Source organism: Onychomys torridus, chromosome 11, assembly GCF_903995425.1.
Source record: "Onychomys torridus chromosome 11, mOncTor1.1, whole genome shotgun sequence".
Lineage (NCBI taxonomy): Eukaryota > Metazoa > Chordata > Mammalia > Rodentia > Cricetidae > Onychomys > Onychomys torridus.
The window spans coordinates 87,082,406-87,101,833 of NC_050453.1; the positions used below are offsets into that span (position 1 = coordinate 87,082,406).

Consider the following 19,428-nt stretch of genomic DNA (forward strand, 5'->3'; position numbering starts at 1 on the left):
TGCAGGTGTTAATTAACCAGACCAAGACATGTTCTCCCAGTAGCGAGAACAAAACCATCCTCTAGAGGGCAGAAGTTCCCCATGGTTGAAAATGACCACTGTAGACTGTCCCAGAGAAGCTGTCAGTGTTTTCCAAATTCCTGGAGACAACTAAAGCTCCCTGAGACATTGGCCAGGAGGCACCACCCTTTCTCTCCTCTTCACACTCACTCACCTTTCCCAGAATCATCCCATATTTTATTTGTAGGTTGGTAGGGAGAAATGAACAAGAGTGGCAATCCTGTACAAGTAGTCATTTCCATTTTATGAAGTGGACATGTTTGGATATTTACTGCAAAAGAAGACACATTCAATTTTGTGCACATTGTGAGGGTGTTGACTTTTAGGTTCAAGTGCATTATAAGTAATTAAAAAGAAACTAACATTGACAAAAATGCACTAACTAAGAAAACATCATAAGCTTATGGGTTTCAGTAAAGTTATGTTTTGAGGAAAGACCCAAAGAGAAAAGGTCTGGAGAGGAGATGCATGCCCTCCTGGGAGGTTGTGATTTCACATAGCTTGTAAGTGCTTGAGTTATTCTGACACACTTGTCTCTGTTGGAATAAAGAGAGTGCAGCAGCCAATGGCCAGAGAGAAAGAGGAACAGCAGGACTTCTTTGTACTCTTTTTAGTCTACATTAACCACTTCCCAGAAGACACTTACATATAGAAATGCTTATAATAAATGGGTGCCTTGATTCTACTTCAAGATAGCAATGCTAAGCCAATGGAGAAAGAGCAAGGCACACAATCCAACAGTATTTTATTATCAATAGCACAGAAAAAGTCACCACTGAACCTTTAGGAGAAAAAGAACCTTATTTAGAATAAATGGCAAGGAGCTGGAAAAGGGGAGGCATGTAAGAAAAACCACAGCAAATACTTCCTTCTGGGGGTGAGTTGAAACATTAGGTTAGGTTGTCCATAACTAATGTATCAGAACCATTTTATAATTTACTTGTGTAGATTACAAACTGCTATCAAATAGCTAGATCTGGAAAAGAAAAACACATGTCAAAGCATGATGTGTACTTGAATAGTTTTGCTTGTGCTTTCTGAAGGTTTGGGGTCCCTTCCCTTTTCCCACTGTCACATTAGACAAAAAGGAAAGTTCCTTCAACAGCCATGAAACTCTCTTTTCATCAAGAGAAGCCCTGTAGATTTTAAGCCCTGTCAGCAGCCACACCACCCAAATGACCAGGGGCAGGTAGGAAAAACAAAAGCCAATTTTTGTAAAAGCTGAGCTTCTCCCTAGGGTCTTAGTCTTCAGCTAAAATGGACCCAGAATTCTTTATCTAACACTCCAAGATCTAGAATGTTCTGCAGGGTGTTTCCATGTGCTGACAACTTGCTCCTTTTTTTTTTTTTCAGAAAAAAATATTGATCACTTGTGAACTATCTTTATGTACCTATTTTGTTTGAACAATTTATATTTTTGGCAGAAATATTAAAGTATTGGTTTACAGGGTAATATTCCAGACCCTGTTTGTGGAGTTCCATAATATATAGTATTTACAACATGTTATCTTTCTAAAGTCATTAAGATATTGAAAAAAGTGTTTCTCAGGGTTTAACATGAAGACTTCTGGACCCACAGCATTATGACATGTACACAAATTTCATTGGAAAAGGGTACTCTTGTGGGCCCCATACAATAGAGTTCCTCAAGGCTTTAAAAGAATGAAAATGTCTAGAACATTCTTCATCTCAGTGAAGAAAGGTGAAGTTCTGAGGATAATGTCCTCCACATCATCCTTACAGGAATTCCTGTGTGGGAGACTGCACTTTTGCCAATAGCTCCGGATGCTTTGACAAACGAAAAGCACATATTTTCTGCTAAGGTGACTCCCCTTCATTACAAGTGTGTGTGCGCCATTTTATTTGACAAAGGAAAATACAGAGGAATTGGAAAAGAAGTGTCTGTTAGTGTGAAGGCTACATATGACAAGTACCAGCCGCTTCCGATTCAGCAAAATTAACAATTTATTTTATAGAAAGTGGTTGTCTGCATACGTACAAAGTTTACAGAGGTCTGAAACCACAGACAAGTTACCTGAGACTTTGCAGGGCCTCACCACTTAAGGAGAACAGAATTTGCCAAAGAAAATGATGTTTCGTGTTTTGTTGTGTCTAATGATGTAGATAAATGGGTGGTCAGCGTTGAACTCGTCCTTGTGCTGTAAGATCCGGGATCCTGGCACCTCGATGGACTCGCCACCATCCTCAGTTATTTCTAGGCATACCCTGTGAATCACACTTGACAGGGCCACTCCCTTGGTCTCTGACATGCCAGAGAAGTCAGATGATTTTTCATTAAAGAGACTTTTCAGCCCCAGGCTTTCCAGACTAGCCTTGGGATCAATTATCTTTTCCACCTTAAACTTTGGGAGGGAGAGTTTGATTTTGGCATTGGCCATGGTGCTGGGGTTGGTCCACTGCAACAGTGTTTCTGGGCTGAGTTGTTTTTCAATCTGAAGGACAAAATGGAAAAGAACTTTTTATTTGCTTCTGACTGGGAAGGAGAGAGAAAGAGAGAGGAAAGACAGAGAGAGAGAGAGAGAGAGAGAGAGAGAGAGAGAGAGAGAGAGAGAGAGAGAGAGAGATCTTGATTAAAAACAGAAAGTGTTACTCTAATCCGGTTTTAAAGAATTTAAATCAACTTTGGTTTGGAAATAGTCCAGCAAGTTCCCATATAGGATCCACCAGCCCCCTAGATGCCTTCTCTTTCCCATCCTACAGAAAGACTCTCTTATATTTGCTTAACTTATAGAGGAGTTTTTTCAGAAATAGACACATAGATTATGATGCTACATACACCACAGTAAAATGAATATAGAATTAGAAATTTTTGTATCAATCTGCTGACTGTTTATTATCATTTCTTTACAAAAGAGTTCACATTATTCATGATCTAGGCATACCACCAAAGTTAGTTAAAAGCTATTCTGTTTCTTTTTATATGATGGGAACTCAGACTAGCTCTGATCTGCTCTTTAAGATCATAGGTGATGAGCACAACCATTTCAACTGGTTTAAAAGACAGATATGCAACAAAGCATAAAATAACTTAGTCATAAAATTCTTCATGGAGCAAATGAAGTTAAATTCCTCCTTGAACTTCTCACAAGTGCCACTAAGAATGACAGTCCCCTGCTACTAACATGGGACAATACTGCCCCAGTGCCACTCGCCTTGTGTGGATAAAAGCCAAGGGCGTGGCAAGGTCACAAGCTGGTGCGAAGGCATTTTTTAATAGAGAAGGAACAATATATTCTTTTATCAGTCTACAACAATTACTTTTCAATTAATATTCTCACTATCACATGGTACAAATTACTAGAACCAAAGAAAAAAGATCACCATAGTTAACTAGTTTTGCAACTAATGGGCTTAATATCTGTCCGCTTCCTGCTTGAGCACAGAGTACAGGCCGAGGTCTCTTCTTCCTCTGGAGCTCAGACTCCTGCTTTTCATGACAGTGACTGATCATGTGCCATCAAGTGGCCACTCACCTCTGTGACTCCCTTCCTCTTTGGTAAACAAGAGCATGGTAATAGTTTCTAATTCATAGGAATGTTTTACAAATTAAATAAGGAAATTATTTGAAGAATTTAGTAGCAACTTTGGCCCATTGTAAATGGCCAACAAATTCTGGATGTTTTCATTTTAAAGAAGAGACACAGAATGGACCTCAAAACCCTTGAAGATGACTGGGCTAGGGAGTATGAGGCAAGGCTATGGCCAACTCCTCTGAGCCCCACAGGACTCCATCCTCTCGTTTCTGTACTATGTGGGGTCCTTTTATCTAAGTTCCCAGCTGCCTCCTGACCTTTTCTAGGCCTGTGGACTCGTCTTCCAGATCCTTGGGGAGCACAATGAGCATACTGAGATGCTTATTCTGGAAGGGAAGTTCTATAATCTTAGAGTTGATGTCATCAATGTTGCCCAAACAGAACGTGGCTTCGAGATTCATCATTTGTACCGGTTTGGTTTCTGTCTGTTAGAAGAAAAGGTTTTGAAAGGGTTACTTTACAATTTATAAAAGAATACATAAATACATATATATGTGCATATATATGCATCTATACAAATACATATACACAAACATAGATACAGATTTAGATGACAGAAATAATGATAGAAATGGCAATAGTGATAGGAATATACAAACTTTTCTTATGGTTTTGGAGTAGTGTGGTTTAAGCATGGACACACACACACACACACACACACACACACACACACACGAGAATCCACTCTATGTGCATCCTGGGAAGACCTTATGACTTCCCATGTGCTCCATATGATAAAAACTATATTATGTGCTCCACATGACAAAGTGTATCTATTTTATTTACATATATAAAAAAGGAAAAATAGGACAATTTGACCTTGTATCTCATAGGGTGAACAGCTATCAAAATACAAGGAATTAATATGAGTATGATAGCAAGCACCTGCAATCACAGTACTCTGTAGGCAGAGGCAGAAGAATCATGAATTGAAGGCAAGCCTGGACCACAGAGCAAATTCAACGCCAGTTTGAGCTACATAGAAATACCTTGTCTCAAAAAAACATTGGCTGAAGACATATACTCAGGAGTATAACATTTGACTAGCATGTGCAAAGCTCTGGGTTCAACACTCTAACAACACACACACACACACACACACACACACACACACACACACACACACACACATGGGGGTTGGGGAGGAACGTATAAAATTATTTTCAAACTATGAACTATGAAACTATGTTTCTTCTGCTCACAATCTAGGTTTCCAGGCTCTGATGTCACCTGGCTTTATGACTTAATTGCAAGAATACAGGAAGAGCACACATTCTCCCTCTCCTTTCAGAAACATGCTTTAGCACTTTCACAAATATAAAAACTACAAATATTAACGTGATCAAAACCCAAGTCCGAGTTCCTCCCACGGACACTCCAGGAAATAACACCAGGGACTTCACAAGAGACACCATGAGCCACATGCTTGAAATTTCACTCATACCCTGGGACGCTTTGCCAGCTCTTCCCAGAGAGTGTTAACCATCAAAAGGAAATGAGCTGTGGTATCCTGACATGATTGGTAGTGGGGTGACCCACCTTCCTATAAGAGCAGAGGCTGTAAAATACATGCTGCTGCAGCTCTCAATGACAGAGCACACTAAGAATGTCCAGAGCCATGCCAAAGGCCTGTGCGTGGACTTGCAGTGTCTGAGGTTTCTGAAGGGCGGCAGCTGTCACCTACACACATCTGGTGGGCAGCCATTCCTGTCCCTAGCAGTGGGTTAAGTGCAGTCAAAAAGCTCAGGGAGAGAAAGTGTAAGGAGAATCATCTGCCCCCTCAACCAGCACCCCGGGAGATGCTGAATCCACTAGAGCAATAATAGCTGTCTGCCTCCGGTGCAATCACAGACTGTTGTGTTTTATCTGACATTGACCTTAGAGCTGAGGACTGCAGCTCAGTGTGTCAAATGCTTGTCTGGCATGCACAAAGCTCTGGTTTGAATCCCAAGTGTGGTGGCACATGCCTATAATCCCAGCACTGCAAAGGTAGAGACAGGAGAGTCAAAAGGCCAAAGTCATTTGGGGTATGTTACAAGTTAGAGTCTAGACTGGGCTACATAAGATTGTCTCAAAAAAAAAAATTTAGAGCTGGCCTTTGAAAATTGACTGATTAAGCCAGGTGGTGGTGGCGGTGGCGGCGGCAGCACACTCCTTTAATCCCAGCACTAGGGAGGCAGAGCCAGGCAGATCTGTGAGTTTGAGGCCAGCCTGGGCTACAGAGTGAGTCCCAGGAAAGGCACAATGCTACACTGAGAAACCCTGTCTCAGAAAAAAAAAAAAAAAAAGAAGAAGAAGAAGAAAGAAAGAGAGAAAGAAGGAAAGAAAATTGAGTGATTATTCACCTAAAAGGTACAGAGCACTTAGTTGTAAGACACTGAGGTGAGAAAGGTATGGTCCCTAACCTTATAAAGTCCAGGGACTAATGGAAGAGGTAGGAAAGCAAATTGGTCTTAAGTGCATTTGGGTTGAGTGGGGTGAACACAAACTCCATGGGAGGACTGGCGGGATTACGGAAGCCATTCTAGCTAACCCAGGCCAAGTTAGTATCTGAAAGGGATTTTCTCCTAGGTTCTAGAATTAAGAACCTGAGACTAGAGAGGTCATGGGCCCCAGGGGGAAAACCTACCACTATTATTCTGCTAAAGGAACTAGCAATAAAATGGCTCCTAATGTCATTGCTATACACATAGATAAGAGCATCACTCAGCCATCATCAGAGAACAAAGAAATCCACAACTGGACTCTGTGCAGAGAGTAGGAGCACTCAGCCCTAAATAGGACATCTTTATCTAACTCCTTCCCCTCAAAGCTCAGAGATCTATGTAGAAGAGGCAGAAAAAGCCAGAGGCGGTGGGCAACTCCAAGGAAACAGCCTCTTCCAGACACAACAGGATGGTGCACACAGGAACTTACAGAGGCTGTGATGGCAGGTACAAGACCTGCACAGTTCAGGCTCCATGAGAAGGGGAAGTGAACAAAAAATGCCACCCCTAACCAAAAAGCTATTTGCAATTGATACCTTTCCCTACTGGGAAAGGGAAAATCTGTTTTCTCCAATGTCACAATGTCACTGGGTATATGACCCGCACTCTGGAGCACGCCCCATACCCAGGAGCAGTGTGCCTGCCCTCTGTTTGTTATTTCTGATCTTATTTGCTTTTTCATTTTGATGATCTCTTTTGACTTTCGTTGTTTCTCAGTTGTTTGTTTGGATGAGAGTGAGGACATCATGAAGTTGGGTGAGCAGGGAGATGGGGAGGCTCTGAGAGGATTGCAAGAGTGGAAAGAATACAATCAAAATAAATTTACTTTTTAAAGATGCTACTTGGTGAAAACAAGTGGCTGATACCAGACAATACAAGAGAAATTGGGAGAAACTGAACACAGAGAAGTGTTGCATAACATCTACAAAGCAAGATACCTTGAGTGTTTCAGCTGAAGTATGTATTGCTTCAGGCCTGAGCTTTTTATTACTATTACATTTATTTGTGCATGTGCGTGCGTGCGTGCATACGTGCGTGCGTGCGTGGTGTGTGTGTGTATTCGAACATAGGCAAGCACTATGGTGCATGTACACATGTGCAAGTCAGAACTGGCAAGAGTCGTCTCTCTTTTTCTACCATGAGGGTTGGAAATAAGTTCCTTTACCTGCTGAGACTTCTTGCTGGTCCAAGTATTCACACAAATCACATCCCCAAAACAAGACCAAACCATACAGTTTCCCCAGGCTTTTTCACAATTTTTCCAGTCTTGGTTCTTTGGTTTAATTTATAAAAAAGGACCAGTTACTTACAGATATTAGTTTTTAAACATCCACCTAAATTGTACAAATGAGACCACCCAGAAAAGCAGGCTTCTAATTCTTCCTATAATGACTCCTAGTAATATAGATGAGAAAAGCTATGCTTTTTTCTTCATAGTCAACCAGTGCCTCAAAGACTATTATAAATGCTCTGGGCTGGGCAGGGATGGGGGGGCTGGGGAGGGGTGCTGGACCAGCCTGCCAAAGGGGGAAAAGAGAAAGGGGTGGGTGATAAATGTTAAACGGTGGTTTTTATCACCAGGTAAGTAAGAAAATGAGATAAAAGTGAAAGTGCCTGAGTCAGGAAAACAGTTCCTAACTGATCTAACTTTCTTGTTAATCCAAAGGCCTCCAGTGTGGTTTCTCTGCTTCCTTCCTTCCCTTTTCCTCCTTTAATCTCTGGACATCTCCCTGTGTCCTGCTCAGCTGCCAAGATTTGGAAATCTACTTCCTTCTTCATGCTGCACATACCTTGTTGACTCTGAACAGACATTCTCTTGTTTCTGATTCAGGAAATTTCTTCATCCACTTTCCAACAAAGTAGGCGGCATTAACCATGAGGATTTGGGTCTGGTCACTTACACTGTTCTCCGATAAAATCTTCTCAAAGCGGCCTGCAATCATGGTAGAAAACCTCACATCACAGTCATTCATCGAAATGGCTGCTGCTGCATGCATGTTCGCTCCTTGGGCGTCCATCACTCATTAGCGTCACACCTGGAAGAACTGGCCAAGCCTGTCCAATTTAGGGCCTCTTTTCTGTCCTCCTGCCCTGCCTGACCAGACACCTCAGAGAGATCTAAGATTGGAAGTAAGCCCTTTCTGACTCAGCCTTTACTCCTGAGCAAAACTAAGTAGACATGTGCCTTACACCTGGTCATGTTCAGCATTTCCATACATACTTCCTCACTGTTTTCAATTTACAATTGAGGAAACAGGTTGAGAGTGGTTAATGGGCAGTGGTTAATGGGTTACTGTCTTCAGCAGAGAAGTACATCTTTGCCCTACAATTCTAGACTCCTTTCCCCAGTTCACTCCTTGTAGGCTGCTGAGGGACTCAAGGTCAGCTGGAAGATCCACAAATGTGATCACAGCTGTAATTACCCCAGACCTTTAATCCTCAACAGCCCACAGAACACAACCACAAAACCTCCTTAATAAAAAAAAAAAAAAAAAAGCTCTTTTGCAAAAAGCTGTCATGTATCTAATCTCTAATTTTCATGTAATGCTGGGGATGCTGTGAATGTGTTGCTCTGAATGATTGTTAAATAAAATGCTGATTGGCCAATAGCCAGGCAGGAAGTATAGGCAGGACAAGCAGAGAAGAAAATTCTGGAAACAGGTAGGCTGAGTCAGGAGTCGCCAGCAAGACACAGAGGAAGTGAGATGTAAAAGTACCAGTAAGCCACAAGCCACGTGGCAACTTATAGATTAATAGAAATGGGTTAATTTAAGATGTAAGAGCTAGTCAATAGTTAGCCTGAGCTAATAGCCGAGCAATTTTAATTAATATGAGCTTCTGAGTGGTTATTTTATAAGTGGGCTGCAGAACTTAGGGGGTCCGAGTGGGACTGGAGAAAACTCCAGCTACAATATAATGCCCAGTGTGCGTTTTCATGGGCCATGCACAGAGTCAGTGTTCTTCCATCACTGCCTTAAGATGCTAACTAAATGTATCTGTAAGACAGGCCTGCATTTCACTCCTGCACTGGCCCTTCCATTGCCACCTCTGTTGGCATATGATGATTTTATCAAGCCCTGACAAGTTAAGAAGTCCCGGTGCCCAAAGTGCCAGAGCTTCAGCTGAAACCTTACTTCTGTCTCCAAATTCAGAATTCTCCCTAAGCCCCACCCTCTCCAGTCAGAAACCTTAAACTTACTGAGATTCCAAGATAAAAAGCTCTTTGAGAGAAAACTGAGAAAGATTATAAACAAAACTGTTATAAGCAAATTTGAGCAGAAACTTCTTTTTGTTTATAATGTTCAAAATTATGCTAAGCCTGGTGCTATTTATATCAGCTTTCTCTTTCCATGTGTCACCAAAGAAATTTTATTTCAGTAACATATGTATAGGTATATATACATACAATACATATGTGTGTATACATATCCAAATGCATATGTGTCTATAACTACCATGTATTGTATATATACATAATGTACTTGGAAGCCTCACAACAACCACATATAAATTTAATTAAGTAACATATGCCACATTTGATGATTCAGTACATTGAAGCTCCAATATCTAAATATGTTGATGATGCACATGTGGTACATGGATTGGAATCTAGGTTCTAAATGACTGTGAAGTTCTTGTTCTTTCCATGTTGTTAGAGGTGGACATCATTCATGAGGAAGTATTCAAATAGGATGCCATGCTGGATGGGCTCTGTTCATTCTCAAAAGACAGATATCTCCTCACCACAGCAGCACATCCCTCCATAGCCTTCAGTGACTGCCAGTCCTTTATAATTACTTTCTACTTCCCAACAGGCTCCCTCTGTACAAACACTATAAACACATCTCTAGGAAAGAAGAGTTAGTCACTGATTGCAATCCAAACCATCTTAGTTCCAATTCTTTCTTGGCAAGAAAGACAACTCACAGGGACTTTTAATAGGGGAGGTGAAGTAAGAGCAGAGGCTGAGAAGGCTCTGTGGGAAGCAGGAGAGGACTTGACCATGGAGTAGCCTGAGAAGTTGTGGGAACAAACTTCCACTATGATTGCTAGGTTTGGCTTTGTTCTATATTTACTTTTTGTCTTCTTTCAGTTTTGATAAAGCTGTAAATATTTTTAGTTGGAAGTAGATTCAAGTATCATCTTTCCATTTCCAGACTTTAAAATCTGGCTTTGTGATTTGCCAACAGCCATAGTAGAAAAGGAACAGCTGGGTCTCTCCTAGGGCATGTGGCAGCTTGTCAGAGAGCAAGGCAAAGCATGCTAAAACAAAGCACACAATTCGCCAAGTAATGAGTTGATACAAGAAATGCCCAGAAACTTAAGTTGTTGACATGGCTTGATGGGCAAAGAATTTAGCTTGTGTACTAAAAATACCCAAAGAAGCTTCCAGATGTTCAATATTTTTAGGCTTGGAGCAAGGATTCTTAAGCAGAGAGGCCTCTCTACTCTTTACAGAAGGACATTAAAGGCACTTGCCATCTGTGAGTTCCTTGACAGAGCTGTTAATTTGACCTTTTGTTTCTTCCAGTTTTTCTTTGAAGTCAACAGTTTCCAATTCTTTTGCATATGGTCTTTTTGTAGAACTGATAAATTCCTGAAAAACACCCAATTCACAAAATCACAAAGCTATTAGCATCTATAAATGGAACTAATGCAGTATTATATGGTGCTAAGAAATGGATTCCTATTACTATGCATACATTTTCAAAAATTGGTCACACTATACAAAGCCTTGTGTAGAAATAAGCATTTTTTTGTATTAGGTGTTTTATTTCTTCAATTATAAGACATGTCAATTATTAAAATTATCAGTTGGTTACAGCTCTGCCAAAAACAAAAGAAACACTATATTAAATACATATAATTATAGTATAAATCTCAACTATTTCAAAAATATTTATTTATATTATTACATACATAATATAAGTATATAGTTGTGGTTTTAATCTAAAATATGTCTCAGATGCTTATGGTTTGAACTCTTAGTTCTCAGCTTGTGGCACTATTTTGAGAATTTCTACGAACTTTGAGAAATAGGACCTGACTGGAGGACAAAGGTCACTAGAGTCCTTGGAGATAACACATCACTGCCCCTTCCTGTCGCTCTCTCCTTCATGATGTTAACAGCTGTCTTCTGCTACACACTCCTACTGACAAGCTATCTGCTCAACTGAATGGGAACAAGCAGCCATGGACTTCTGAAACTTAGAGCCCAAGCAAGTCTTTCTTCCATTAAGTTGTTTCTAGAAGGTATGTTATCACAACAACAAGAACAAATAATGAACACAACATCTATACATACATATGTGTCAAAATACAGAAACATGCCGGGTGGTAGTGGTGCATGCCTTTAATCCCAGCACTCGGGAGGCAAAGACAGACAGATCTCTGTGAGTTCGAGGCCAGCCTGGTCTACAGAGCGAGATCCAGGACAGGCACCAAAACTACACAGAGAAACTCTGTCTTGAAAAATTAAAAAAAAAAAAAAGAAACAGAAATGAAAACAGTGAGCAGAAAACCCTTATCAACACTAAAACAAATGAATATTCTTTAGAGTCCTGACACTCAAAATATGGTCCAAAGATCAGGAGTCAAGCATCACCTAAGATCCTGTTAGAATGAATTCTCAGGCCCCTAGACATACTGACTGCATTTTAGCAAGATTTCCAGGAGTTTCATCTGCACATTGAAGTGTGAAACCTAGGGCTGTAAAGAACATAGCAGTGTGTCTAATTCTAACTCATGTTTAAAATGCAAAGCCCACCCACACTGATCTCGATGCAAGAGATGGAGGCTGTGAACTCAGGCTTTCAACAGGTGCTTGAGTGGTTCAAGTTAAGGTGATGCTCCTGGGGCGCAGCTGTTTGTTCTGTTAACTAGTAAATTTGCAGTTGCTACACAGTAAGAGAATCAAGGGAAAACAGAAAGAGAAGAGAAGGGGAAGGGGGAGAGAAGGGGAGGGGAGGGGAGGAAGAGAAGGGGGAAGGGGAAGGGGGAAAGGAAAAGAAAGGGAAGGGAGGAGAGGAGAGGAAGGGAAAGGAAAGGGGAGATGGGAAAAAGGAAATAAAAAGGAAGGGAAGGGAAAGGGGGAGAGAAAAAGGGGAAATGAAAAGTTTGGTAGAAACAGTTCTAAATGTGGAATGGAAGTCTTTCACAGACTTGAATGCTATGTCATTCTGTCCTTGAATTCCAACTTGGCTCCAGTTAACTGAAAGCCAACCATGGACTGACCGAGGCAGCCAGCACTACCTAAGACCATCAGAGACACTGCAAGTGAAGAGCCTGCACTGTCACTGTCATGGTAAAAATCTTCAAGCACCACTTAGGGAGCTTTCAACATTTCCATGCCCAGCTGAAACTCACATTTCAATTTCCTTTAATTTCCCAGGTGACAGCTGGAACAAAAATAGTTGTGCATATGTCTTCAAGTCACAAGGGTAAAGTCACAACAATAGCTACTAATTTAGTTCCCAAAGATCCCTCACAATAACAAGTACAGAATGCACAACACTGTCACGCCATGGTGGGACATTTGTCTTGGCCACCTAGAGCTTGAAATTGTGACCACAAAGACAGGAGCTGAGTCAGTTCTACAAAAGGATGTTCTGGAACCAAGAATGTTGGCTATGTGTTAAGACCAAGATCTGAAAGATATGCCACACTCTGGGGTCTAACAGGGGGACCACAGTGTTCTTCATACAACTGCTTCAAGAAATGACGTCGTTCAAATGGCTACAGCAGCTTGGTGCAAATGTCCTTCTGACTGGTCCAGAAGAATAGCGCTGACTCACAGCTGATGAAAGCTGGTCATTTGTGGTCATTATTTTCTTACTGATTCTAAAAGATATCTGGACGTTAAAAAGAATGAGTTGGGCAGTTTAAGACAACCTCAGGCCATGTGCTCTACTGTTTAAGGAGAGAGTTTGTTGCAAGTCATTTTGAGTCCCTTATGGAGATCCATTTTCCAGATAGCTGGCCCTTCCATTATCCCTTCTCTTCAAAAGAACTGAGGGTGGGGGAAGATTTGTTAAAGTTCGCAGGGAAAGGAGACACACTTCTGTGTATTCCAAGCCAGATGTGACTCTGTTTCATCCCCTAACATCCAACATCTGCTGTGGAGCCACTTCCCTTTGACACTATGAAGGGAACTGCCCTGGAACAAGCTGTGGGCCTTAGGGTGAATGCCCCTTCTGGGACGGAGTACAACCAAGCTGTTAGAAACAACTTACCGTAGAAGGGTTCAGAGATTTGTCTATGTAGAGTCGCTTGATTAGTTTCAAAGAGTAAAATGAACTGAGCTTATTAACATCAGAAGTGACCGTTTGAAAACCAAAGGGCACATCTTTGACATTCTCAAAATGAAGGACCTGTTAAAAGAAAAACAAACATCCTATTATCCAAAAAGTAAAATAAAGCATTGTTCCAGGGGTTGAAGAGATAAAGTGATTGCCCTGCAAGTGTGAGGACCTGAAAAAAAGGAAGAAAGAAAGAAAGAAATCCAGGCATCAGCAGCTCCTCGGTAAGAGACAAGGCATAAAGGGCACCTTCGCTCTACACCACGACTTGGTCTGGATTGTCTTTCTCAGGTCTTGTGCAGGGGACCACAGCTGCTGGGAGCTCCCGAGTGCTCTGACCATGTCAAGTCCAGAAGTTTGCATTTCCCAGACCTTCTCCACATCCCCCATATCTTATATTCTTTCTGCCTCCATTTCCACATTCCCTGAGCCTTTGTGTTGTGAGGGGAAGAGAGAGGTCAAGGAAGATATCCCACTTGGCACTGAGCACTCAGTCTTTCATTTCAGAACCTGTATGAGTTTTGCATCTCCGCCGGGCCTGTTGCCCACTGCACAAAGGGGCTTCTCCAGACCTGAGAGAATACACAGCCGCTGGCAGACTTCCCATGCCTCAGTGGATGCCTCTCACCTGTACGCATATAGGCAGCACTGATTGAACAAAGTAGATTATTAGGGAAAAAAAAAAAAAAAAAAAAAGACATGAAGCTTGGAAAAGACCATGTTGAGGGGTCTGAAGGGCGTTAGAAATTGTAAATGAAGCTGGGTATGATCGTGTTTCATTGTATACATATATTGAAGTTTTCAAGAATTAAGAAAAATTAATATTTAAAAAGACCAGATGTACTGGAAAAAACATATGTCGCGTGCACTGAAATATCTTTCCTGTGGGTGAGGGATGGACCCTCCCCCCCGCAGCCCCTGCAGCCCTTCTGGAAAAAGAGATGAGAAGTGAAGAGTGGGAGCTGGTTTACAGCCTATGGAGATGAGTTCAAGTGGAAAATCCAGCTCCTCTCCCCAGGAGCAGCCTCTCCTGCCTCCCTCAGTTTCTCATCCTGACCTAGTCAACATTTGTGAGTCATCATTTTATGGATACTGGTGATTTCACATACCGATAAGTTTGTGAAAAGAAACTTAACCTTACATCAATCTGCATAAGGAAAATAATATAACAGAATTGGAAGTACACCTACTGTGTAAGAGAATGTGAGGTCTTGAGAGGAAATCAGCTTATTTGAAGGTCCAAGAACCTTACAAAGCAATCAAGCACAGCCCAAAAGAAATTCTGAAACATCTATACACACATGTATGTGTTCGCATGGGAAAAGTTGCCTCTCCATGCCTCTCAATCCATGCCTCTCAAGTGAGATAACGAAGCCCCCAGGGTTCTGAAACATATGTGCATGCTATTTATTTTATCTATTCCAGTTTGAAGATAGATTATTTAAAATGTTACTTCTGGGATTGGAAATACTCTAAGGTAGAATGCAATTGAGCTGGCACCTGAATGTTAAGTTTGATACTCAAAATGAATTGTGTGTTGAGAAGCAGTGCTTTGTTCTCTGAATGTAGGTCAGGGGGCAGGGGATAACTTCCCCTCATTTACTAAGCATTATGTGCAATGGAGTATTAATCAGTCACTGATTGATCTTCAAATATGTCAGGTGAGGGATGTCGTGTGACCTGCTGACAGCCACTGGGGAATGGAACACCTGACAGATCCCCAAACTCTTCATCCTAACCTGGTACCTGCTCTAAATATAAAACATGCTACCCAAAGTGAGTGTTCACATTCAGGATAAACTAAAGAACCCTGGGGATGGTAGAGCTCTCAGTCCTGAATAGTTCCAGCCACACCATTTTTATCTTCGGCCTGTGCTATGAATTCCAGTAACTATCCCCTTCAAAACCGTTCAAAACCAAAACAAGGCACGGGCAGCTCACCTGTCCAATTTCATTTGCTGTGTCACCTTTCGCACCTACTTGAGCGAGTGACAGGGAGGTGGAGAGACATAGTGGAGAGAAGAGGATGTTTCCCGCTGGATCCTTTTCACATAGCTGTTTGAACAAGTCAACAGCAAAAGCCGAGTTTGCCAGTCTCAGGGCATCCATCATGGGCCTGGAACCAAGCACAAAACTCAATTTCCAACGCAAAGTGTGTTCCCAGCTACATCCTGCCAGCAGCAATAAGGATGCTGCTTCAGGGAAGCAATGATCTTGGGCAGGAGGCAAGGAGAAACTTTGGTAACTTCCAAAAGGAAAGCAGACATGGAGGAAGCTCTGGGCAAATGTCTTGAGGCACATGGTGTATTCTGTGTGTGCCATTCACCACAATATCCTCACATTCTACTTAGACACTATGACCAGCACCAGGGGCCCAGCCATGGTGCCACTTCCTCAGCAGGTGACCAGAGCAACTGAGAGCATTAGTAAAACTCAATTTGCTTTATAATCACATATTTTCATTGCTATTTTGGTTAAGTCAGACAAAATAGTTATTTGTATATCAAAAAGTAATTGTAGCAGTTTGTGTTGTTCTACTTAATATTTATTAAGTGTATAATTTTGTCCTCAAAAAAAGATACACTGAATTCCTATTTCTTAATACCTATGAATTTAACATTGGAAGTATAGTCTCTGCTATTTTCATTAGTTAAAATGTGGTCATACTGGAGTTAGGTGGGCGTTAATCCAATGTGACAAGTGTCTTTCTAAGAACAGAAAGGAAAATACAGATACAGATATACAGAAAGGAAAGATAACCTATATACATACAGACAGAGCAAACCAATTCGTATCTTGGGCAGGATGCATATGCTGGGGTCAGAGAGACAGTTTTAGTACTCAAGGTCAAAGGCTTCCTTAGCCAGGACCCATAAATGTGTTAGAGCCAAGTACATGGGCAGGATTTAAATTTTCGTCTTAGACCTAAACAGAAATTCCAAACTCAAAGACAAGAATAAAATCAAAAAGTAGATTCCTGGTCTGTACCTAGAATGAACTCAAACAGATGATAATATTCCTGAGAACCTGAAAAGCACATTTATTAGCAAAAGAAAGCCAAAGCTGAGCCCACTGGTGACCACCAGCCACACCCCTTTACCTCCCCACCTCCTGCACTGGCAACTGCAAGCCACAGCCCCCCACCCATACACACACACACACACACACACACACACACACACACACACACATACACACACTGCACTGATGACCACCAGCCACACTCCCTGACCTCCTCCTGCTTATGCCCCTGATGAGTATGGCAGGTACACTCAGGCTGGTGTGCCTACTACAAATCTATCACAAAGCACTCAAAACTTATGATGGCCATTTATGCTTTTTTAAAGCCACTAATCCCTCCTCTCAGGTAGGGTCATGACATCATTAGTCCTGCATTAAGGCTGACTAGTGAAGTGCATAGTAATCAGCAGCATCTCCAGGTGTGTGTGTCTGTGGAGGGCTTTGAGCAGTCTGCCCACCACAGGGGAACATAGGAGAGACTCCTCACTCCAGGCTTAGGAAATAGATGTGAGAGACTTTGGAAACAAGAGGTCAGGCTTCCATTAGCAGCATATTTAACCCCGACAATTCTGAGTTCATCTCGACCACAATTCATCATGAGTGTGAATGAGTGTGAAATGAGGAACTATTTCCTCACCAAATAGAGAAACCTAAACTCAGAGCCCTGCAAACTTTCCAACACTTCATCTAGGAAGTGTAAGGAAATGTTCACTCTGCCATTCATTAGTTACAGCATGCTGAGATACATCTAGCCTAAATGACTCTGTGCACAGACTCATTCAACTTCTAATAAGGCTAACTACAAAGTATATCAGTGCTGTATTCCAATGTGAGGCTTGGATCTAGGAAACTATAAATGGATGCACACTTGACATGGTTTCTATGAGCCAGGCCTTCCCTTCCACAGAGAACCTCCTTCTGGAGGGTGGCCTCAGCACTTGGAGTCCACACCCACCTGTTTTCCTGACAGCTGGCTCCTTTATCAGAAAATTCTCCTTTGCTGTGAAGAAAGGTAGCAGCCCTTGTTGTGTGTGGTCTCTACAGCACAACTGTCTGATACAACCCAAAGGTATCAAATGTAAGGTCTACATATCTATGGGAAGTGTTGTAGTGGTGTGGTGGGTCATCCTCACTGTGAACTAATGCAATTCAGAATCACATTAAAGCAAATTTCTGAGCATGCTTGTGATGTAGTTTCTAGATTAGTTAAGGTAGAGGACTACCCTAACTATGGGTGGCATTATTCTAGGGACCAGGGTCCCAGATTGAGTAAAAATCAGGAAGGCAAGTTGGGCATAATCATCATTCACATTGTTCCCTGACTCACAGTGCGACCAGGCCCACCAAGACACCACCCTGCTGATGCCCCCCGCTGTCCTAAGGGGCTGTACCTTCCGCAACTGGAAGACAAGGGAAACACATCCTTCCTTAAGTTGTTGGCCTGGAGTATTTTATCACAACAACTAGACAAGTGGCAAGCAGCCACCAATTAAGAAATCAACCAATTATCAAATGGAAAATCACATCAGTAGTTCTGTGATTTGTCCCAAGTGACCTAAAAACACTGTAAAGTGGGTGTGTCTGAGGCAACTTGAGAGAAGACTTTGAATACAGCCAACTGACACCTTCCTATGTTGTAAGACAATGAATTTAAGGAAATCTCAGGCATGTGCACAGTAACATTCACAAAAACAGTGTGAAGTTCCTACACAGGTCATTTTGCACATGCAAATTCTATTTTAAAAGTTATAAATGCCACATCCAAGATGAGTAAGCCCCATACAATAAGTTTGCATGTCTAAACGTTTGCACTCGAAATGCTAAAATCAGTTCAGTTGTTTCCATTTTATTATCACCTTTGTACAAGATTGTCTTCTTTTGATTTCATGAAAACCTAAGAATCTTTTATTTTTTAAGATACTATTCGGGCTAGAGTGATGGTTCAGCCATTGAAGGCTAGGCTCGCAACCAAAGTATAAAAAGATATTATTCTATTTTACTATAATACAGAAAAACTTCACCTTACAAACCCACGTGGGAGAAACTTTCATCTTGACAAGAGCAAAGTCAGATGACTCCTCAAGCAATACAAATGCAGTTTTCTAGAATGTACGGCTCTTTGACTAGGGGAAGAACCCCTAACTGCTTACACCACCAACCTGATCAGCCCTGAAATCATAAACATACAAGCAACACTGAGGCCTCGGCAGGTGGTACTTCTATGTTCTTGTGTTTATAAACTTATGTGACAATAATAATCAAAGACAAGGATTGAGAATGTGAGAGAAAGTAGGAGAGGGTAGGAAGGCTTGGACAGAGGAGAGGGAGGGAGGAAATGATGTGACTACATTTTAATCAATTTTATTAATTATTAAGAAAACTGAGAATTAAAAGCCAAGAGACTTGCTCCTGCAGTTCTTTGCTGAGGTACTGTATAATCACAAACCTTTAATGTGGGACAAGATCGTGCAGCAGGATCTAGCCTGGCCCCACCTCTTCATTTTGCGAAAGAGTGAAGTGGGGGAAGATAGAGTGATTCTCCCAGGCCACCCACGCAGGGAGTGAGAGTAGCCAGGGCCAAAGCTAGAATTCATTTCTCCGGATCCCAGCCCAGCCCCTCCCCACTACACCTCCTCACCTTTTTTCTTCATAATTAGGATTTGCTGACATTTGTTTTTTTCTGAAGCTTCTCAAATTCCAAAAATCCTGTATCCTAAATGATCCACTTCAAAGACACCGAGATTCCCTCTATGTGTAGGAGGGATATTGTTTTTGTTTGGGTTTTGTGGTTGTTTGTTCAGTTGGCTGGCTTTCATGACACAGAACTTTTCCCCTAAGATTTTCCTACTTGAAGGAGTTCTGGTTTTTTCTGCCTCCAATGTTTCAAGCTGTGGATGTCTCTATTCTTTCCTTCTATAAGGTGTGAGCACCTAATGAAAGCCAGGCAGAAGAAGTCATTAAGAATCCCAGTGGGGAGCCAAGTGGCGGTGGCACATGCCTTTAATCCTG

At 41.7% G+C, this 19,428-nt stretch overlaps 1 protein-coding gene across 1 annotated transcript; it reads right to left on the reverse strand.

The window, feature by feature from the left end:
• Window positions 1–2,120: 2,120 nt before the first annotated feature.
• On the reverse strand, window positions 2,121–15,507 carry Serpinb5 (serpin family B member 5). The gene is made up of 6 exons (XM_036201885.1): window positions 15,340–15,507; window positions 13,333–13,470; window positions 10,580–10,697; window positions 7,891–8,033; window positions 3,872–4,039; window positions 2,121–2,513 (listed from the first exon to the last, which is right to left on the reverse strand). Exons 1-6 carry the CDS (start codon window positions 15,505–15,507, stop codon window positions 2,121–2,123), a joined length of 1,128 nt encoding a protein of 375 aa, XP_036057778.1.
• Between the last annotated feature and the right edge of the window lie 3,921 nt (window positions 15,508–19,428).